Here is a 24,530-nt window from a genome sequence, read left to right as displayed (position 1 = left end):
ATTAACCAATAAATCATTACTGATATGAATTTGTTATAAAAGTATTACTGATTGCACTATAAAAAATTGGGTAACTTTATGTTATTAAAGGTAAAGTTTAAACAGTAATGATTTCTTGGTTAATGTCAAGTTGTCATAACAAAGACATTTTTAATAATGTCAACTTTGTATTAAAAGTGTCATAATTTACCGAATGACGCTTTATGACAACAGTCATAAATATTCACGAAGGCTTATTCATGTTCATGTCAGGTGTTATGTCATGTTTATGACGGTGTCATGTCAGTCTTATTCACACCCCTTCAAATAAAGTGTTACCGTAACTACTTTTACGGTAACCTCAAACAACTAGGAATAGGAGTTTGTTCATTCAAGCTTTTGGTTTGATTGATAATGTTTAATTTGACCTCATCCGGATGATGTCGGTTAAAGAACAAAACGTGTCTGTTTTATTTAAAGCAAGGACTGGGAGACTAGAGAGCATAATTTCATGTCTCGTTCTTTTTGCACGATTCAAAGCACAATCAAATTTGCATGCAGTATATTGGCATGAAATCCCTGAAGCTGTGATATTCAGAATCTGTCTTTGAAAAATAATTTCCATTTTAAAATGTGGCCTTTATGGAAAGTGAAAGGGCAAATGCAGCCTTCAGGTCAGTTGTTTTTGTTGTCCCCTTTGTGTCTTAGATTTGGGTTCAGATGGTATACACATTGTTTGGCTTTTATTTTATAAATGATGCGGTGGTTTTAGATCAAATGAAGTCATGYGGGGATTCTTTAAAAGTACAAGTTAAAGACAAATAAAAGAAATGTCAAGAAGCTAATCAGTGGCCATAGGTCATTATCCAGAATAATAGTAATATTAATGCAATAATTTTCTCATTGAAAAAAACTACAAAGTGTTGAATGTTCAGTGAGGTAAGTCACATTTGAACACTTTTTCTGAGAGGCAAAGAAATCTGTTTGTTTTGCCCTACAGCTTTTGAAGTGAATTTGGATGTTTTCTTTTTTTAGAAGGTGTTAAAATAGCCAGATTAATCTCTGCTTCAGGTCATAATTCAAAAGGCTCTCCTAGCCTTTTTAGACATCGCTTATACTTTTCTTATCATTTACTCATTTTCATTAGCTGTGAGACCTCGGGCACCACAAACGCATAATAGACATACATGTGTACATGCTGGCAAGTTCCAACACAACTGATAAGTGATGTTTTATAAATTGGTGTAAGCACCACCAACATTTCAGCTGATATGTTGTTTATTTATATAAAGCTTGAATAAAAACATTAAATCATTGCCAGGATCTAAAGCCTCTTCCCATAGCAATAAGCAAAGAAAGGCATTTCATTTTCATACTACTGACACATAGACTGCCATTGTGACATAAATATCACGTTTAGGTTCTTTCAGAGAAAGCTTTTGTTTTTCACAGTAGAATTAAWATTGTTATATGGTTGGCTCCCAGGATCCAGGATTCACCAAACAAATCTGGTGCCCAACAATAAGTAAAGCAAAAAAGGCCTTTCCACCAAGTCATGTTCCACTTTAAYAACAAAGGCTTATGTTTTATAATAACATATTATCACTTTTTTTCGGGAGAAGAAATCTTATGCTCTTAAGGGCAAAAAAATTCCCTGATTGACATGTCTAAACACAGAGAGAGGGATACTTTTAGCTACTTCCGTGTTCATGCTCATGAACACCAATGCAGTGTTCCTGAATCGTTCCTCCTTCAGTCTTTGTTATACCACACTTTGAGCAGTCAGGCAGCTATCACGGCTGAAAAGGTTCATATGTTCTGTGAGAAGCATTTGAAWAGACAYGTTTCCCTAATTCTAATGKWACAAAGCTAATCAGTTCCATATACGCTGACTCTCAGCTGTGCAACTTTGCAGCAAAGTGGAAAACTTGTATAAAGGGCAAGTCCATCTTAATCACATGCTTCTGTGGTCCACTGGCAAGCAATGAGACAGAAATGTCACATTAGCAATSGGAACTGGTTTATTGCGCCACGTAGACAGTTAAACCAATGCRCATATGTTTTTGCTTTGTGCATTTTGTCTCATTAATTGCACCTAATCAGCTTCCCTGAAAACATTTTCTCTATAAGCATTAAAGTAAAAAAAAAAAAAAACTAAAGCAGCATATAAATAATATTATCTCAAGTACAAATGTTTGTACCCTATGGGAGCGNACAAAGCTAATCAGTTCCATATACGCTGACTCTCAGCTGTGCAACTTTGCAGCAAAGTGGAAAACTTGTATAAAGGGCAAGTCCATCTTAATCACATGCTTCTGTGGTCCACTGGCAAGCAATGAGACAGAAATGTCACATTAGCAATSGGAACTGGTTTATTGCGCCACGTAGACAGTTAAACCAATGCRCATATGTTTTTGCTTTGTGCATTTTGTCTCATTAATTGCACCTAATCAGCTTCCCTGAAAACATTTTCTCTATAAGCATTAAAGTAAAAAAAAAAAAAAACTAAAGCAGCATATAAATAATATTATCTCAAGTACAAATGTTTGTACCCTATGGGAGCGTCAGTGAGCCAGCAGCTAGATCAATGGGAAAATGCAAACTTCCAGATGGCAAATAAGTCTTTAAGAAAGTCCTTCTGTGTCTCTCATTCAGTCATTTATCTCTTATGCTTTAGCTCCTTGATTAGTTCATCTGAAGAGTATCGTTAAGATGTAAACAAGCGTGCCTACAGTGTGATGAATTCAGTACCATACCATGATTAAAATCAACTCCTCTAATGATTARAGGAGTGATAAAATTTAAACAGACATCGCAAATGTTGTTTTGGTATCAAATACTTTATASTTTATAAAAGTACTCGTACATCTTTAAAAAAAAAATTTATATTGTGCAACATTTCTTGCCAGTCATCTCAGAAAGTCAAAAGGTCATTTTATAGAGATTCATTACACAAAATAAAACATTTGAAGCTTTTCTTTTTTGCAACTGTAATGACTATGGCTTAAAGAAAACCCTTAAAATCAGTTGGATATTTTAAGCACAGATGTCAGGCCTCTGAAAATTATGTACATTTCTATGCACTCGGTTGGGCCTCCTCTTGCATGAATTATTGCATCAATGTGCCATGGCACAGGGGTGATCAGCCTGTGGCACTGCATAGGTCCAATGGAATACCAGAATGCTTTGATAGGTGTCATTAGATCCTCTGCCTCGTTTGGTCTGGTGTCTCTCATCTTCCTCTTGACAACAGTTTATAGACTTTTTTTTTGTATGGGATTCAGATCAGAAGAATTTTCTGGCCAACCAAGAACATGAACACCATGGTCGCTGCATCAGCTTTGAGTACCTTTGGCAGTGTGGGCAGGTGCCAAGTTCTGTTAGTAAATAAAATCAACATTTCCATAAAGTTTATCAGCAGAGGGGAAGCATGAAGTGCTCTCGGGTGAGACACCATGAGTTTCCGTTAATGACCTTTTGCACTGTGTTCCAATTTTCTGAGACACTGAATTTTAAGTTGTCTGTAAGCTGTAGTCTTCAAATTTACAAGAAGCAAAAGCTTGGAAAATATCACTCAATGTGTGATCATACTATGTAATATTTAATTTCACTTCCTAAGATGAGAATGAAAAATGAAAAATATTGCACATTTACACARTATTCTATTTTTTAGATGTACTAGTAAGTACAACTAATCCTTCATACCATTTTTTTTTCTTTATGGTTGCCATCTCTCCTTATAGGGCTTATTCYGTGTGGGTTCGGGTTAATTTAATCATTCAGATATCCAAAAGTATCTTCACTTTGGAGCAGGACGCAGCATCCTGAGTATCATCATAAACCAAATTGTAGCTTTTACAAATGCACTGTAAATGTTGATGTCTTCTAAAATCACTTTGTGCAAAATACCTTTTGTGTTTAACATTTAAAAAATATCAATGAAAAAGACTAAAAGACCCAAAGCCACCCAAGAGTGCAGCATTCAAAATTTGGGAAAGAYACGTTTGATGTGTTTGAATGCTGAACTGTAGCATCAATAGACAACACAATGAGTGGCCCCAACAGAACTGTTCCCAACAACAGTTTGCTTTGAAATCATAAAGTAATTTGCATCATGTCTTAAACATATTTGAGCCAAACATATTTGTGCTCAAAGATGTTTCTTGCATTGATTTTTTTTTTATCAAAATGCATATTTCACTYGTATTCTGTGTTGTATATAACACATTTTTTCAACCTTTTTTTGTTAAAATGGTCTTGCCTCAATCAARAAAATATCCTTGTCTTATCTACAATAGTCCATGAATCACTGTGGATTATGATGACATATCATTTTCCATACAACAATTTTTTGTTTTTAGCATAGGTGTGGTTATAAAGATTTTTCTTCATTAAAACGTTCCTTTGAAATGTTTAACTGCCCTGAAAAAACAATGTAATTCAATTTTTATTAAGTTTGAGTTTTTTTTATGATTCTGATATATTTCTTCAACGTCTTTCTCTTTATGCACCTGATGACTTTTGTCAAGTTGTTTAATTGTTTTGCTATCAGCACTCTACCTGGTAAAAGCTCTGTGGTTTTTTCTGGATGTGCATAAGAACATTTTACTTCATAGTGCCAATGCTACCATTTTAGACTTCTTACAAAGAGAATGATTTATTATATAAAATTGTTACGTTCCCCTTTCTAACACTTCCCAGGGCAACTGCCCATATGGCCTGAATCACAAATCACCACAGTTTTTTTTTAAATAGCTACTTTAAATTTTCAAACTTATAATCAGCTGTATTTAATATGCAAGATGTATATCTTGCAACTCATAGCACAACTCTGAATTGGGTCCTAATTTTTTGTKTTTTYTYATGTCTGTCAAGAAATTTCAATTCTGCAACGTAGTAATTACTTTGAACAGTCAAAGTGTCATTCAAGGTATAGCGTGGTAAGGTAATATATGAGTCACTTGGTGCTAGCTGTGGCACAGTAGGGGCCAAGGAGGATGTGATCCTTCACCATAACAGCTTTCACTCCACTCCGATAATGCTGTTTAATCTGGAGGCTACACTGAAGGCACTGACATCCAACGCAGACTCAGTGGAAACCTTGACTGGCACTTCACCCCTTGGTGATGACAAAAACCCTGTCTGCTTAAGCAGCTATTACTCCATCTGATTGGTAATCATGACATGGAATGGGGAATAAATCCTTCAGACTGCAGCTGGTTTAAGATGGGGGGTCTTTGAAGGTACCCAGTGATTAGGTGACCTTGGATAGAGCATCAAAAGGGCCCAGTCGAGAGAAGGCGGGTTTAGGAGGACTGTAATTTTCTATTATTTTCTATTATTGGCAGTATAATGGCACATTCTCATGCAAATTACATTCACATATGAAGGATTAATTCAAACCAGCAAGTCGTTCTGAGCTCTTAAAATTGTGGTGAAGCAGGGTTTTTTTTCTTTTAGAGGAGTCTCTGTTACTGTTCAGCTCAACAGTCTTATCTGTCTCAATAGTAAGTTATTTTTTTTGTACAAATTGAAAAGGTAGGGACTTTTTTCTTTTTTTACATTCTTACACCCTGCATTTTCAGACAAATGTTTCTCTAAGCTGTTAATCGATTTTAATTTCTAAAAAGCTTAAATATGGGCATAATGAATATGAAATTTGTTTTGTCTGACCAGACAGAAATGAGTTGAAAAACTGTCAGATTTTATTCATTCTATCAGCGTAATGGAACGAGGGTCTTGAGACTGAAGTGTTTCTTAGGCAAATGCACAAACACTACTGGGTCTAAAGCAGATCTTTTTAAAAAATGCTTTTTAACTTACTTCAGGAAACAATAATCTTGAAAAACAGKGATAAACTAAACTGTTTTCACAATAAACTGTTTGAAATATATTTACTTAGTTTCCAAATGAATGCAGATTAATGATTGAAAAATGAACTTTGCAAATCACTACATTCTGCATCAGTTCTACATAGAAAGCAACCACTTTTGGCAAGGCTGTATGTGTRAAAATGATTATTCACCTTTGTASCTGTCCCTGGCAGCAGTGCTGAGTAAACATTATCCATTCATTTTCAAATTTGCTTTGTCCTCTTCTCTGGTTGTCAACACTTGAGAGCCACAGTACCTCTAGATTGTCAGTCTATCATATTGTATAAACTGTCTCACTCCTACCAAACAAAATTTAAGATATCCAAATCATCTTGCATGTACATAATTTGGACTATTGGAAAACAACTGGAATACTTGGAGAACACTGGATACATGCAATTTCAACTCCATGCAGAAACATCACAATGAAAATCTAACTGAAGTCCAGACGTTTKAGCCAATAGCRACAATCCCTGACCGCACTGTGCTACTCAGGCTGGAATCCGATATTTTCCTGCACAGCAAGTTCATGTTTGAYCCCAACTATGATTCAGATCTTAATGTGCCGCCCACTGGCAGAAGTTGTGTAGCACATGATAAAATGTCACTGGTGCATAAATTAACTTGCACGAGCCTCACACACTTAAAATAATCAAGAAACAAAAAATGATTTTGAAGTTTGTTTTTCCTTCTTAACTAAAACAATCTGGAAATTATGGGAATATTCTGCCATGGACCTACTTGCATAGTATAGCATGCAAGACAGAAAATTAAGAATGTTTGRTTASAAAATTCTTAGGACCATAATCTAAATGTACATATTAACATCTGTTATTTTTCTGTTTTTACTATTTTTTTTAATTGTGTGTGGCTACCTTTCTATTAAAGGTTACATAAATCTGATGACATGAAATTTACTAAAGCAACACAATATTCCATTCAAAGTGGCATCCTGTTGATGTGAGCATCTGGCTTTGTCTGGGACCTGGACAGGAAGGTGTGAGCGTCAGATCTGACAGTGTAGAATCTTAGAATTATTATTTTGGAGTAATAAAGTATGTAATTCTTGAATTTCTCCATTCAGATCATAAATAACTTTTCTGTTAGGCTGGTGAATGACACTCAAGTTACAAAAGCACTAAACATTTACAATGCCATGGCTGGCTAACTATTAGCTGCTTATAATGCTAATGTTACCATTTAATTAGAAACTTTGTATCGGTGCTAAACATCAACAGTTAAAAAATATAAACTCTGAACTGAATATATCAAAACTAAGCAATTTMTTAAATCTTTATTCTTGTTGTGGAAAAAAATTATACATTTTGTTTCTTTTCCTGGGATTAGGTCGAGTTTACAATTGAATAAACATATTATTCAATAATATGTTTATTCGTTTTAACACACGAAGTGAGTTAAAACCCCAACTCACTTCGTGTGAAATCTTAAACTCTTTCTGTCAAAACAATAATATTCAAAATAATGTTAAAATCTTGCATTGTTTTACATAACGGGGGTTTAGTACACTTATCTGGTCAGCAGCGTATGTGATTATACAAAAATTAGCAATGCCTTAATACTTCCTGACTATTTTTATGCAAAGTCGTACCTTGTGGACCATTCCTCCATACATTTCATTAAGCTCAATGTCTAGCCAACAAATACCCACAAACACTGTTGTATCTTAGCTTAGCCCAGTCTGATCATTTCAAACAGGTGTCACCTTTCTTGGGGATCCAGCTTGTTTACAAAATGAGTCCACTTGGATATTGTAGCCTCTGACTGCTCTGCCCTTCAGTCACCACACCATGTTGTGCTTTTTTTTCTCAAGCTGCTGGCCTAGAGCTAGTATAAGTCGCTAGCTCAACAACAATCTGCTGGAGTCAGTCCCACAGCACAGCCCTGGTCCATGCCAAGGTCCTTACCGGAGCCAAAGCCAACAGCAAGGTCTTTGCAATAGCCAGAACTCATACAAGGAAATCACAGGCTCTCGGCCAAGTCCAAAGTCTCCCAGACCTATAAAGAGGTCTCTGCTTTGCCGCTTCTGCTGGTTGCCTGGTAGACCTTTGAGGCTTTTGTTTTACTTCCTCTATTTTCTGAATAGTTTTGAAAGTGTATGTTTTGTTTAATTTTTGCATTGTTTTGAAACAATGGACATTGTCAAAAGCAATTGTGCGTTTTTTACTCTTGTCCATCACAATGGCAAGGCAAAGGAAACGGCAAACGGGTTGAATATGCTGGTGACAGAAAAGGTTTATTATTGTCCTTTATTAATTTTTCATATATGAATTTCTCACTTAAGGTATATCTTTCAATCCCTAAAAAATGACTATCATTCCTCCATATTACTTACAGAAATTGTTACTGCAGACAGTGAAGTTGTGCACATCTGTAAAACAGCAAATTTCTGCAACACCTCAGACCAGGTGTGAACAATGTTTCCTCAAATTCTTCAGAGGAAGTTTATAATCTCTCTAGATTAGTAGAAACAAATTGCATATGGATTGTTATCAATCCAGATACTTACTGTAACTGCTTTATAGTCAAATGGAAGAAAAATATGTTGAAGTGTAGGTAATATGTTCTATAAAGATTTCAATGTATGGCCTTTTCCTCCTGCCTAATATATATCACACTAATGTTATTGTAACATTAGTGCAAAAATATGAATAAAAAGGTTTTTCATCCAGAAAAATGTACTTGTGGCATCCGGAAATCAATTAGAAACATAAGAATGAGGCTCCACMTACCTTCAGGTTGTTCACCTGTTACTTCAGGAAAACCAGCAGACSAAGATGAAAAGAACAAAATGTTTTTTATTTATAGCTTTCGTTTGTTGTGAGAAATTTACAGTGCTCGCATCCAGTCTGCTAAAACACAGCTGTACTTACACTCTCAGCCATATTTTTCTCTCAGAAGTGACACAAAAAAATTAAATGAGGAGGAAAAAGTTGAACACAGGCAGGAATGGCTTTCAAAGGAATACCTAATTGTATGCACTATTTGTACATTTTTGATGAAATCTATGAAATCCAGAAATGGGAGTGGGATGACTTTGATTCTGTCACTAATTATACCTTTAAGAAATGTTCAACTTGTAAAAGGCAGGTTAAATCAGTCTTCCTTGTTTAAATTTGTTCAAAACTCKGTAAATTAAAAGGGCTGAGATTAGAATATCTGGCACATTCAGCAAATACATAACTGTTTTTTTCAATTTTCTACATTTGACCATGTTCTAATCACACTCTATAGTGCATTTAAATGCACTTTTATGCTGCGGACAAACCAAAAGCAACACATAATAGACTTGGTAATTCAGGGAGTTGTTTAAAGCAGACTTGGGTTATAAAATAATATCTCAAGCCTTAAATATTTCTCAAAATATGTTTAAACTCATAAAGTAGTGTGATACTTAATAAAGTATCACGCAACTCCAAATATATAAAAGATGATGTTCTGGTAAGATGAAATGTTTGCCTTCATGCAGAAATGCTACTTGTGGAAGAAAACGTTGCTCACAACCCTGAACAGATGTCATCATCATGCTGTGGGACGCATTTCTTCAGTGGGGACTAGAGACCTGGTTAGACGGGGGTGGGAAGATGGAGGGAGGTAACTTCAGTGTGATACTGGAGCAATAAGACTTAAAAATGTCATCCTACTGTACACTGACCCTAAACAATACAGCCAGATCTCAAATGGAAAATRAATAAAATGGAATCATATTCATGTGTTTGTATCGCTCAATCAAAGTTTAGATCTAAATGTAATTGAAAATCTGTGGACTGATTTCTAAAGTATGTGYACAGGCCTTCTCCATCCAGTCTCACTGAGCTTCACAAAGCATTTGTTGTATTTTTCAGAAAAGAAAAGACAAAACAAGTCGGATAAAGACATTCCTCTAAAGAATTGGTTCTGTTATTTAGCCAAAGGTGGATATTTTAGAGCAGTTAGTGTTGGTCTCACATTAAATACTAATTAAAAGCATTAAAGTTTGTGGTTGTAATATATATATTTAAAAAAACATTTAAGACTTCTAAATACTTTTGTAAGGCACAATAAAGCCATTCTTTTTATTGTAATRTGCTGTGAGTCTTTCTACTTGTAGAACAAAGAAACRGCACATAGTTTTAAGACTAGTCTCATAAATCATTCATTATTTAAAGGTCCWGGGATTTTACACCAAGGAGCAGGGGGCTCCAGTCTAYCTATAGTTGTCTTCTGAAACTTTTCATAAGCTGTTCCTTTTTAATAATTTGTTGACATACCCCTTCTGTTGCTAAGAAAATAAGAGTGACCTCACTCTGTAGTGAAGGTCGAGCAGCAGCTAATGAAGGCCCCAAAGCCTAACACCATTGATTTTCACCCATTTCATGGCTTGAATGCAAAGTTATTCAGCTGGGCGAGGGGTACAACCTGGTGTTTCTAGCAGAAACCAGACAATGTTGTATTTCAGGTTCTGTAGGTGCAACTAGTTCTCTCTTTTAGTGCTACATTATTTTTGCCTAATTAATTCATTTGTTTAGACTTTTAGTGAGATTTTTTTTAAAAAAGGAGAAAAGGTTATATGGAAAAGGAAGATGTACACAGAAAGGAAATGTTGGGAATGCTGCTGAACGGATGTGCACATTTGTAATTATGGGCAACCGTCCAGAAGTGTTGTGACATTCTGCGGTCGCTCATCAGTGCGCTGAGTCACGGTGCTCTCTCCTCTTCATATGCTGATCAGACTTGACGTGGATGGCATTTAAGACTAAATAGCACAAGGCGTATGTCACTTCTGGAGAAACGCTCGTAATAAGGATTTAATATGCAGGTGTTAGGTGTCATTGAGATGCATCGCAGTGCACTGGATCTTTTCACAGATTAAAAATATGAAGATTAGGGAGAAGCCACATTATGCGTTTGTTAGACTTAAAACCTGCTTGGTTTGCCTCATAGATTCTCTCTCATCCATTATGCATCTGACCTGCAGCTGACCAGGACACTAAATAAGCTATAAAATCTGCAAGAGTTTAAAAATGTGTGTTTGTTTTATACTGAGTGTTTTATATGTATTCATACCCATCAGAAACTGATGAGTCAAAGTAATATAAGCTCCCTCTTTTACAGGCTGCTGATCCTTCACATCCTAACAGGGGAAGTCATGGATTTTTCTTTTATACATTTTGCCAGCTGACATACCGTGGCACTGGCAGAATGTCAGGATCTGTAAATAGTCAGTTCAAGCCTTATCTTATTTGATGATACTGCCTTATGATGAAGTCAAAGTGCCTCTGAAGTGTTATGTCTCTGAAGACTACTAGAATTAAAATTGGCTGGACATAATGATTTGGCACTATCCACAGTCTTTTAAATCAATAATCCCTTCCTCATCTGAAACTTTTAAACAACAACTCTCTTTGACTTTGAGCAACAAGTCAAGTTTTCCAAATATTAACATCTGGACAGAAATCTTACAATTATACAGAAAACAGAAACCTGACTTTTTCAGGTTGTGTTTTGTCATGGATTCAAGAGGGAAAAAAAGCATATACATTGGAATTGCTTTATTACTTGAACAATATGGGTAAATAATGTGTAGAATTTTCTATCAAATTTTGAAACTGAAAAAGTAAATTAAAAAAAAATTGGCAAAGTCAGAATTCAGACTAAAAGCGATGTTTCTTGCAACCCAGGGCTCAAAATTCAAAATGGCTGCCTTTTTATACCACAATCACTGCTAGTTGCAACTTAATAAAATATTTGGACAGCTGATGATTTGCATTCCATAAAAKGTTTTATGGTATTATTCATCTCCCTTAAGTAGTGATCTTGCTACCATAAAATAAAGTTTATGTCTTTGGCTGCTGGTGTTCAAAATTAATTATCTTGTTGTTAACTCACCAATGTGTATCTGCCTTTCATTTGAAKGGTATGTGAAGATGTGTGCATGCTTTTAAYCCTGTAGCCAGTGGCGCAACTACACATTATTCAGGTGGATGCGAAAACATAGATCGGCGCCCCCGATCTAAACATCATCGGCGCACCGCCCCCTCCAGACGGGGTTTTGGCGCCTCCTCTGGTGCTGCGCCCCTATGCGTTGCATACCCTGCATACCCACTTTTTGCGCCACTGCCAGTAGCATACATAATTTGACCACCAGATGAGTCGAGCTGATTCTGATGTTAATTCAGTGGTGTAAGCATCATAACTTGAAGACACTGTATCAGAATCAGAATAATTTATTAATTCCCGAGTGGTGTTATGCTGTTGCAGATGTGTATATTCAGAAAACAGAAAAATATGAAATTAAGTATGATAGACTGAGTAGCAAAAATAATCTGGATAAAAAGTAACTTAAGTGAAAACCAATTCTACTCAAGTAGAAATAGTATGTTGAGTGAATAAAATGGTATCCTATGCTAAGCTTACACTTTTGTACATAACAATATAAGCAACTATTGTATTTGTGCACATGGGAAGTTGACTTGCCACTAGCCTGGTAAAACCCAGTTCCTTGTTCGATGTTTTACTTCATACAGAGAATGAAGGAAGCTACGCTACGAGGCTTACTGAAAATTACATGTCCTGTAACAAAGTGGCAGTGGATTAAAAAAAMCAAAATATCTTCTGAACACCACTAAAGGCTGCCCATGTAACTGTTGAGAATAAATAATTCTGTGCCTTCCTCTATCTTTGTTAGCTAGTTGCTAAGCCTAAACTAAAAGAAACGACATGTTAGGAAACGCCCCCACAGCTAAGACTACAGGATACTAGGAGCTAAGTAACRCCCTCTTTGGGGCGTAACTTGGATAGAGGCTAACAAAGGAGACCACACCCTCTTCTGGGGGCCATTTTGTCTGTTATCTCTTAAAGGTGGCAGGTCAGAATGGACCAGCTGTATTTTGGTATTAATAAATTGAATTCATGAATTCAACTCACTGACTCTTCTGTAACCTCATACATCAAGAACTCAGCATGCAGAACAGATAATTCTCCACATAACATAAGTAGTAGTTGCCATGGTCTAAAAGCAGATATACCTTGACCTATTAACCTTGACCTTTTGTGAGATTATGCAATGCAAATATTTCGGTTCATGTCTCAGAGAGAGATACATTAACAACCTCAGATTCATACAATACTAGACTTAAAAAAAAAAAAAGCTGGATGAGTAACATTTCCTTTAAAAACTGCTATTCAGAGTGAACAGTTTTCTTCCTTTTTTAGCTTTGGAAAAAAGGCTCTTTGAGCTGTGCACTGCTGCTTCTTCAACTTAGCTCTTATTTGAATAGGTGCTTGGCTTAAGACTTATCCAAAGTAGCATATTGTGAAATGTGCGCCTTATTGCAATTCAGGGGATTGGGAGGTCTTAGTGGTCTGTAGCTTACACCTCATTGTCGTATAATGTTGTTTAGAAAAATAAAGACCTAAGCTCGTGTGTAATTCACAGTTTATTAGGAATGAGCAAATGGGACAGTGGATTCCTCGCTGCTAAATGCCGCATGAGGAAGTGTGCTGTGCCGTCTTAGCATTTGTGTTAAATTATTCTGAATATGCTGTGAGTAGCTCAACAGTATGAAACTATTATCTCATCTTAATAAAGAACTTGATAATAATATATGTCCCAAACACTGTTTGCAGATTTTACAAACAAGCCTTTCTTCTTCCGAAAATCTGGCACCTTTCAAAGACTCGGTAGCTTTAATGAGCCACGCTGCTGTGCCAGTGGCGGCTGCTGGGTGTTAGGAATGGTGCTCATGATAATGTGCCCAGCTGAGTGCCGGCTATGCATTTCCCACTGTTATGGTAATGGAGCCTGTTGGGGTGTTTTTTCCCACTTACAAAGGATTGCTATGGCATTTTTTTAAATATAGAAATCAACACTTCAGTAATGTTTGCATGGAATTATGCCGAAATATATGATGATGAGTAACGCTACACCTTCATGTGTCTTTCTAATGCAAATACTACCAAGCTGTAACTTTCCCTCAGCTCGGTGTTTGTCCCTTTGTTGCTTCCAGCAGCTTTTGGGGCTGTGCTGCCTGACAAAGAAAAGCTGTTTGGGGAAAGCTGAATGAAAGGATGAAATGACATAAGAGGTCATTTGCTCGGCTCATATTTGGCCCCTTAGCTTTGAAGATGAAGAAGCATGAAAGGAGGTAGAACATCAGTCGGTAACTGGGCTCCTCAGAGGTGAAGGGACCTTTTTTTCCTTTTTTTTCTTTCTTTTCTCTTTTTCTTTTTTTTCTGACTTCCTTCAGTGCTTGAGGAAATGGCCCTCCTGTTACCAGCACTCTGCTTCTCAATGGTAATCAATTCAACTTGAAAGGCATGGAAGACAGGCCTTTTGAAACTTCATCAATCTGAACGTGTCTTTGCCAACTGCAAACACAGCATGTGCTTATTAATGCCTTCCTAGTTTGTGTAAATAATGTTTTTGGGATTAATGTAGATGCTGCATAGTGGTGCACTTGGTAGCACTATTACCTCGGAGTGTGCATGTTCTGTATGTATGGGTTTTCTCCAGGCACTCTGGCTTCCTCCCACCGGCTAATCCATGATTGTTAGATTAACGGGTCTCCCTAAGATTTTTCTTTTTAAGTTGTGAGTGAGCGAGTGCACGGTTGCTTTTCCTGTATGTCTCTATGGCTATGTTCCGACAGCAGGTCTTGATGCTCAATTTCGATTTTTTTTACTGAAATCTGATTATTTTTGGGTGGTCGTTTATACTGCTATTTAATCTTGACCACAACGAGACTTCTGTGTGAATGGTTTKGTGTCCCTAAAGCAAAAAAAAMAACAATATTGACGTCATGCAGCAGTCTACTGTTTATGAAAGTAATGATGGATGGAGCCATTCATGGATCGATTTCAAAGTTTGCTCAGCAAATGGAGCCGACAGTATTGTCACAATATCCTAACAGGACGAAGGAAGCTGATAAAAAGAAAGCACTACGAACAGCAACGGCCTTTTTTGGAGTATTGACTGCAATTTCTGAAACAGGGAAGACTGCTAGGATGTGTAATCAGGAGTCTTATTGTGATGCGCTTCAGTAACAAAGGCATCTGTGAACATAAGACTATGATTTTCAGCCATTATTTTTCCTGGTGCAGGATCATAACATATGTCTCACATTAGTAACATAAAAGCTGGATAAAATGTATCATGACTGTTCAGACTGCAGACGCTTTGAAATCAATTGGATACGTATCCGAATTAGTACCACATATAGAAATGGCACATATCGGATGGCTTTTTGGTTAAAAGATTGGAATTGTTGGGTTGAAAATGTGGTGGAAAAGTCAGGTATAGGTCACATACGGGCAAAGAAAGTGGATTTGGGTTCACATTTGCCTGCTGTGGGAATGTAGCATATGTCCCCCTGTGTTGACATATTAGGGATATATATGTATGATGGACATTGAGATATTTTAAATAAAGATATTGTAAATATTTCCTCTGATCTTCAGGTTCAGACAAAACTTATTTTTGGCCATTAAGAAATGACTTACTCTTTTATCTGAGCTTAAAACTTTTCTCTAAAGACATTTAGCGTATCATGTTTGGAGGTTGTTGCACCGTGACACAGTTCACTGCTGCTTTTCAGCCAGAARGTTCTGGGCCCAAATCCCAGCTGGTCCTTTCTGCGTGGAGTTTGCATGTTTTAGCAGCGCATGCATTCGTTCTCTTCAGGTACTCTGGCTTCCCTCCACAGGTTCAAGGTTATGTCATTAAAAACCTTGTGTCCTGAAAAAAGAACAGCTCCACTAAAAGCCCGAAATTAATATTAATTTCACACACATTATCTGGACGCTTCTGACTAGAATACAGAGAGGCTCATAGACGGGGTTGAGGATTCTCAGTCAATTTGCAATAGTTCTGTTAAACTATGCTGAAGCGATATAATAGGAATGAAAAAATCCCTCATATGTCAATCTTGAGTGTTCACGTTGCCCTATATGACAAACCTTTTTTTTCTATTTTCAATAGCTTTTGTGTAGATTTTCAAGAGTTTGGAGGGAGAAAAAAAAGGACTGAATATTTCAAAGGGGACCTTGATTTAAATTGTTGGATATCAGCTATATTGCATCAGTGGGAATAGAAGAGCCAGAATGGATGAGATGTTTGACCTTTTCAGATTTGTCCCTGGGCAGCGAATTTGCTGGAGGGTGCTGGGGCAGGGAGCAGCGGTGCGTTGAATTATCACTCCCACTGTTCAGAKGCTACAGACCTGATCTTCCACTTGCTCCCCTCCTACCTCTAATGGGTTAGGAACACATTGAGGGAGGAAAAAAAAAAGATGGAGATGGCAAGAGTGAGTAGGAGGAGGGACTTTGTGAGCTGAGTCTGATTGTCTGCAGGTTAAGCTTRGAAACAAATTACCGTTTTTGCTGGGCACTGAAAAGCGGTAGAGGCAGGTGACATTGTAGTGGCAAATCTTTTGCAAAAGCTTTTTGTTATTCAGCAGTGCGATCGAACCGAGTCTGTGACAGCTACCGGCAGGAAACATGTCAGGGCTTTGATGGATGCTTTCTATATTGAAAGGCTACGATGACTTTTTAGTTGACTGGGCTTTCGCTGAACACCGCCTGTTCCGACATCAAATAAAAGCACARCACCACGGAAGAGAAGGAGATAAGAAAGAAACTTGCCACGACGCTTTGTAATAGTTTCAGAGTCACATCGGACATTGTGTCTTTGTTGGAGGAGAGTGGCTGTCAAAAATGTTAATATCAGCTTTTTTTTTCTTTTTTTTTTCTCTAAACAAACACGGGGGTCCTGTGTTCTTCTGTCAGCCTTTAAATATTTACAACCAATAAATAACGGCACCATCCAGGGTTTTTTTTTTTTTTTGCAATCTGTTTCACTCGCGCTCAAGTTTTTTCGTTGTCAAAAGAACCACTTCATAACATTTTGTCCATTAGATTGCAGTTCAAGAAATGTCTTTTCTGCTTCACTCTCACCCAGGTGGACATCTAAACCATGTTTTTATTCGGTAAAGCCTAATGTTTCAGCACATCATCRCCTCATGCCGCATCTTTTCTATTCCTCCCCACCCCTCTCCTCATGCCATCCAGAACCCATCTTGTGCGACGTAGGGGAGTTTCACTGTCATGACCAGCAGATCTGCATTCCTGAGGCCTGGCTCTGTGATGGTGAGCCCGACTGCCCCGACGGCTCCGACGAAAGTGATCATGTCTGTAAGTCCATTCATTCCATCCATTCCACACGAATGCCAATAAGTCCTGAGTAATTATGCCATTACACCGTTTCAGTCAGAATTTTACTTCTCGTTACTCTTCATGAACGTCGGTGTCTAATTTTGGGCTATCAGTAATTTATTTATTTTATACGAATGACTCCAGGGGTATTTAGAAACAAGAACTGTAATGCACAGGATCAGAATTTTAGAAATAGTGCCAAACTATAATACACTAACTAATACTGGTTTTTTAAAAATCCCTTTGGTAAGTTGTGGAGAAGCGACGCGCATTCTGTTTATGGAATAATTTTAGTTGGGCATATGACCATTGCCCTCATTTAAATTAAAATTACACTGGTGCTTTTTAGTTCCTGTATTTTACTTTCTGTGCTATTCTATTTCCTTCAAGTTGTTATGTTATTTGTGTAAGAAAACATTGCAGCTTTACAAAGCAACACCAAAGGGAGCAATTCTCTAACATAGAAACTGCTCTCCAACCACTTTTAACACCTTCTTGCCAAACAAGGCTATTCCTGTTATTCTTAAAAAACATTACCATAAACAGTTTTGCATGTAGTGCCATGCAGTAGTTTTGCTTGAATTTATTCACATGTTGTCATGTCAAAACAAAGTACCACATAATTGTAACTGGAAACAGATATGCTTATTTTCCCCCAACAAAGGAAACGTATGGTGTGCACCCTGAGTCAAGTCATTTTAGAACCTACTTTTACTGCAAATAAAGTTAAGTTTTTTGTTTAGTATTCCTCTTCTACCTTTCAATAAACAGAGACTGAAATTCTTGGCCATTCATTTTTGAAAAATAACTTGTGGTCTGTATTATTGAAGGGATAGTTTCTGCAAATGCTGGCTTTAAAATCTTGACAAATATTTTAAATAGGATTTTGAGAGAGGAGAGAGACTATGGGGTCGAGGGAAGCATCATAACTGGTACATACCTTCTACTTATAGTGTAGCATTTAATATTTATAATAAATACCATCTTACTCAGGCGTGAAAGCTCAGTGTTTTCTATGTTGTGGTTTTTTTGGTACTTTATATAACTCTAAAAATATAATTAAGCTGTTTTCAAGGTGATTGGAAAGACTCGTCAGACAAACAAACAAACAAGCACGAAAGCCTGCTGCTACTTCAGAGCTTTGAAAAATAGATATATGAATTCATTAAGGGTGTTACTCTGTGAAAAAGTGTAAATCCTTTATTGTACTGAGAATATTTGGCTTCTCACTTCCAGCTGCAATCCGCTAAACTTCCGCTTGTCCTTCACTTCAGAATTGTTTGCGGCGTGACTTCTCTCTGGGATTATTATTTACACACTTCTGTGACATAGATTTTCTTTAATGGAGAAACAGAGCAGAATTATAGGCTGAATGAGCGTTTGTAAATCACAATGAGACTGTGACTGCCATGCAGCTGATCGCAGCCAAAAACAAATAATGCAGCAAAACTAAATTATTAACATTCAGCCCAGGTTCTTCCATTGGTGTGAGTTATCGGGCGTAATTAGGACTTTATCGCTTTGGCAGTGACATCTGTGCATAAATTGTATGCAAGTGTGCAATAATTATTAATGCCTGAGCATGAGCAAGGCAGTGTATCAAGCAGGTTACTTTGAGATGAAGATGCGTGCTGCAGAAAAAGACACAGGCTTAGCTGCTTGTCTCAGAATGATATAATTACACATTTACCAGCTGTTAACACGCGCACAGCTGCCTGCATGCTCTCTGAGGGTATGAAAGCAATGAGGTGGTGGTTTGCCGAATGACTCTCCCAGCCTCTGTGCATGCTGAGATAAAGCAACAGGAACATGCGACCCAGACACGAGTCAGGAGGAACAGAAAGAATGAGTATGTTCCCAAGACTACAAAAGCACAAGCAAACACAGTGCCAAGACATGCCGCATCTTCCTCTGGGTCCTTTGTTGATAAAGGGGGTTGTTGTGTTTTATTCATTCTTATGTATCGGTCTATCTTTAATATCTTGCACGTGGGTTTATGCCTTGTCACGACATGTGCTTAGTTGATCTAAAGCATCTAAAGGAAAATGTCACCATTTCATTTTTGTCTTTAACTTTTATTGGACCAGGTAGAAACCCATCAACACCGAGGTCTCTTTTACAAGGGTGACCTGACCAAGAGGTCAACAGCACACACTTCAGAAACACAAGTCACTTATAAAATAAAACTGTAATATTACATGTAAAATGCAATTTGTTTTAAACTTTAATTATGAAAACGTGGTCCAGTTGTGGAGACTTAAGTAAAAGGGATACTTTATGTATTTTTCTTCATGTATGTCAAAAGTATTATTATACCTTAATATCTTCCACATTTTGTCACATAACTAGAAAATGTGGTGTATAATATTTCTGTGACACTAAAACAAAGTAGTACATAACTGGCGTGAAAGAAAAATGATATGTAAAATCTGAAAAGCCTAGAATGCATTTCTAATTAGCCAACTTTAGTCTGATATCAATACTTAAAACTATTGCAACACATTACCTTCAGACTTTAGAGTTCACTTGTTTGTAATTTAATTTTAGTATAAATGCACCTGTGAAAACAGAACATTTGTAATGCTCATTTTTATTTTCAAAATTCCAGGTTTGGGTTAAACAGCACAAGGCTTGGAAGAACTAATGCTGCACTGTTCAATCTGTCATCCAAAAAATAGAAAGGGACATGGCCCGTTCCTGAACCGGTAGGCTGTGCAAGAGGAGCATTGACCAGAGGAACTGTGAAAATGCCCACAGCTTATCTGGGGGGTGCAAGCCATGTGAGATTCAGCAAATGGATGGAATAATTGGTTGTTTTCTGTACAACTGACACAAAAAGTGAACTTTCTGAACCAGACGAAAACAATCTTTGCCAACATTGCACTGCATGCTGACTGAATCATCCCTTTTGGTAAAGCATTGTACTGGCAGCATCATGCTGGGGAGATGCTTTTCTTCAAGCAGGGAGAGATAAACTGGTGAGTTCATGTCATGACAGATGGCACTGCTGTCACTGCAAGCAAAAGAGGTAGGCAGAATTTTTTTATATGCAGAGAAATTTAAGAAAATCACAAATTTCATAAAACTATGGGGTAACGTATCAATTTATGTATTAAAATCCCACTTAAATATAAGAGATTTGTGGTTGTAACATGACAAAATGTGTAGAAATCCAATAGGTGTTAATAGGCTACAAGATATATATATTTAGGCATTCTAGTCAAACAGTGAGAAATGTTCACTGTTTTACTAACTGGCTTGCTAGCAGAAGGGTTTAATTAAACGTAGTATCCCATTGCATGTTTCAAGAGAAGGTTAGCCACTATATTTTATTTTATTACAACAATAGCTGCAGCTTTAAGGGACTAAATCTCTAGTTAGCCCTTTACAAGTGAAGATTTTTGAATACAATATGAATATATCTAATATAGTGATTCCACACAGTGACTGGGGGCCAAGAGATATAATCTCCAAAACGCAATTAATTATCACTTTGATTAATGTTGGCACAGTTTTATTTACTAAGCCTGCAGGAAAAAGACCCTGCATATTCATCTAAAGAAATTGGTGCCGTATTATCGTGGATTATGTCTCGATAGAAAGGGAATTAGATCAGCTTTACCCAACAAACAAAAGACAGGATTGAAATGCACTCTGCCTTCTTAAATAATACCAAGGATTGCAGAAAGCTGTGGAGGAAAAGCCCTCGTTTCAGTCCTTGAATTGAAATAAAAGCAGCGGAAATTCGGCATATTGTGGAGCAGCAAGCAGGCCTRCTTTGATTTGACACAGTATTGTGGGCCTTACACATAGAGGGTTTTATATCTTAAGAAGGAGATGAGGTCATGTATTAAACTCTTGTCATCTAGACATATAAAAACAGTGGCACACATTACTTCTCTCTGCCTGGCTCTGCTTGGTCAGGGAGATGTAATCACTAGGACTTCAGGGATTATTGGGAAGCAGGAAAGAAAGGTGGCCTTAGATTGGAATAGCCAGAGTCTGGGAGGAGACAAGAGCTTATCCACTCAGCTGCTAGGCTCACAGGAACGGACAGCTGATGCCAGTAACTCATGAATCAGAGAAAGCAGCTGGTCTTCATGAATGACAAAAGAAAGGTCTAGATAAAAGCAATTTAGCACCTTTTGTCATGCAATAATTAGGCAAACTTTTTTCTCTTTGGATGATGATACTCCTTCAGCAGTTGAGATGGAGAGATGAAACAAATGCAAAGCGCAGCATAATCTCTTTATTTGTGCATCAAACTTAAAAGGATGTCTAAATGTCAAGGCAGTCTTGAGACACTTGGTTTTGCTATTTGCTGTGCGTTTGCCATAAACTGGGACAGTCATAATTCATTTTACGTAAAACTTGTTCTGGTGTCATAAAACATTTTTCCTTGTGCTAATGGCTGTCAGCATTTACTCCCTTCCTATATTGATGCTTCACGCTTGCAGAGAATATTTAGAAGCTAAATCCATCATGAATCCTTTAGGAAAGGATTTCATGGACTTTTGGCTCCTCTTAGTTGTGCTGCCATAAGGAGCTTTGTGAATCTGGTGAACATGGAGACCAGTGAATCCTCTGATTGAATTGTCACTCCCAGAGGAAGAGACAATAAAAGGGGTCAGTGGCTGACTTCAAAAACATGGGCACAGGAGCTGTGTTTCATGGCTGATGATTGGCTTGACCTAATCGTTGCCATTGTTGATCTCGGGGTTCTGGAGGCGAAGTGGGATGACGGCTGTTCAAAGTCAGCTCTCTCTCTCTCAGGGCTTTTTCTTTTGATTTTTCTTCACCAACAGGGGAGGATACATCACCCAGCGCCTTTCCCTGAGGAGCCTTCCCCTCAGTTTTCTAATTATAAATCCATGCCTATTCAACAGAAATCTTAAAAAAACAAGTGTAATTAAAATAAACAATTTCTGCCTCATGTCTGTCTCTGTCATTGTTCTATTGAGTGTTATTAATTTGCTTTCTTCTTGTCAGGTCCAACCACTACAATAGAGGACTATTACATTTGGTTGCCCTAACAACTGCAGACAATATATATTTTTGAAATTTTAAGTGTTGATTGCAAAGGAGGGGCAGTTTCCTCCACATCTATTGGTAACCAAAAATGTGGGCAATGGTGACGGTGGCGACAGGAATTTGTACTCTTAGGAATTGTAAATGTATAAAAGTACAGTATTGCATGTGGGATATATTTCTCCCCTTGTGTGTTCTTAAATTAAATATTGGACTTTTCTCCCTTTTTTTTCTTCTTTTATTTTTTTCTGCTATGAGATTACGTGCCTGAAATTGTAGATATAGATTCAGATTTACATTTATTTTAATTTAGAGTTCACCCATTGTGTGCTGTATGTAGACTGACATATTTTTATTTTGGAAATCTATAGTAATAATATTTAGTCCTAATATTGAAGTGTATGTATCACATCTCATATCAAATGTTTTGTAAGTCATAATGTTAATAGAAATTGGTAAGAGTTCACAAAGAAATGGGACATCAAAGTAAATAATGCATGAACAACTACTTATTCAAATAGGTTTGCCATTTACTGTAATATCACTGGTTCATACGTTATACTGAACTCAATAACAGACAAAAAAAAGGGACTAAGAGGATTTTTCTTTTAATTTCACACAAGGACTATACAGTCTTTTACTGTTTAATAAAATGAGAAAGAAAAATATACAAATAAAAATAATGTCAATCATACGTTCCAAATAAGTATTTGTAGGTACAATTGACAAAAGACTTGTAGAATCACTTAACAATATATCTGGGTTGGACTTGCTGTGCCTATAATTATGCTTTAGCATCTTCCTACCAACTTGTTGCAGGGCAGTTTATCTGGCAGGCCCCATATTGAAATAAATGTATCACTAATGTGTCTGGTTCTCAAGGGAATTGGCGCCAGTAGACTGGAGGTTTGGGGGGTAATGTAGCGTAGCACTGTGTTATTGAGCTTAAGGACTGTCCTTTTTGCATTATGTACCATTTTTCTAAGATCTCAGCCTTCTGTTGGCTCATAAAGAAAATGTCTACATATTATGAAAATCATTCTCTGAAGGCTTTCTATCTTAGCAGTTTTTTTTTAATATCTGCAAGACCATTAGTTCCTTTTCTTTCCTTTTCAAAGTGGTGTTCTTTAAGTGACGGATATAAAAGCTCTAAGGTTATATTACGTTGTTTCAAAAATATTTAAGATTCTTAGCATACTATCATGTTAAAGATTAGTTTGAAATCATGTTTGTTTCTTCTTCTCTTTCTTGTCATGTGGAATTAAATTAAGAACACATTCACTGTCATTTAAAATCAGTACGATTAACTGAGCACACGTTTAGCCAGTCGTACTGTGTGAATTTTGCTTGATTTTATTAAATATGCAAATCTTTGAAATAAGACACTTTTTTCATTGTTTGTCCTCCCTGGTACCTTTGCCACATTTCTGCAGGCTTGTCCCATCTGTTCTATCCACTGTTCAAGGAAACGGATGCAGCAAATGTTGTGTGTGTGTTTGATCTGTATTTGCCTAGACACTTATAGTTATTAAGTGTTTTAAATACTCCTGTCAAAATGTGATAGTTATTTTGAAGAAAAATCCAGATTTTTGTCACCAGTGTCATTTGCATGCTCTCAGTTTTGTTGCCCCTCCCGATGTTGTTTAGCAGATTTCCATATGTTTGAGCGTTTGTCTTTTGGCAAAACTATTAGTGCAAGAATTTAGTTGCCTGGTGACAATCTTGTACCCACACTATGTCTCATTCCTGTCAGAAGTGATGCACTGGGAGGAGCACGCTACAGCTTTGTCTTTGCTCTCACAACCCCCCATCTTAGCGACTAAGCTGCACTGACACATTTTCCCCTCTGTATTCCCTCCAACTACGAATGTTGTGAAGGACTACGTCCCAGCTTGTCACCTTAAGAACCAAAGAAAAAGAGCATATTTTATAAACTTAACATGCCTGCTGTCATGAAGTCGGTTTGACATTTAAGTATTAAAATCTACATTATTCCCCTGCTGGTGCAGCAGGAAAGAAAAGCATAGCTAAGGCAAAAGCTAATTCACAGCAGACACAGAGGCACACTGAGTTAACCATAGCAGGACTCCAGCTGAGAATGTTATCCTGTAATCAGAATCGCAAGTGTCATTCAACTCACAAGAAAGGAGGTGCTGGACTTGAATGTAAATCAGCATGAATTGTTTGAAATGCCTTTTATACATTGACTCAATATGCAGTGTTTTTGAGAAACTTACATACACTTACCAAAGGAGAGTGAAATGGTGATGTAATTATAACAACAAATATCTAATGCATGAGTTTGAATCAAATGTACATCCACATTAATATGTATACATTTTTCTTAGTAACTGGAGGCATTCTTCACATTTTCTGTGGTTATATTTTGGTATGGTTAGATATTTAACCTGTTAAGTTGAGTGTTTAAAAAAAAAAAAAAAA

General features: G+C 37.0%; 1 protein-coding gene across 6 annotated transcripts in view; it reads left to right on the top strand.

Annotated features, from left to right (window-relative positions):
- lrp1bb (low density lipoprotein receptor-related protein 1Bb) overlaps positions 1 to 24,530 on the top strand; it is a 316,436-nt gene that overhangs the window by 80,980 nt on the left and 210,926 nt on the right. For all 6 annotated transcript variants that reach the window (XM_008402891.2, XM_008402881.2, XM_008402905.2 and 3 more), the window contains exon 2: positions 16,917 to 17,039. In XM_008402891.2, the coding sequence (XP_008401113.1) occupies positions 16,917 to 17,039 (123 nt within the window). The remainder of the gene's footprint in view (positions 1 to 16,916; positions 17,040 to 24,530) is intronic.

This window comes from Poecilia reticulata, linkage group LG2, assembly GCF_000633615.1.
Source record: "Poecilia reticulata strain Guanapo linkage group LG2, Guppy_female_1.0+MT, whole genome shotgun sequence".
Taxonomy (NCBI): Eukaryota; Metazoa; Chordata; class Actinopteri; order Cyprinodontiformes; family Poeciliidae; genus Poecilia; species Poecilia reticulata.
This window is presented reverse-complemented; position numbering and strand designations above follow the sequence as displayed.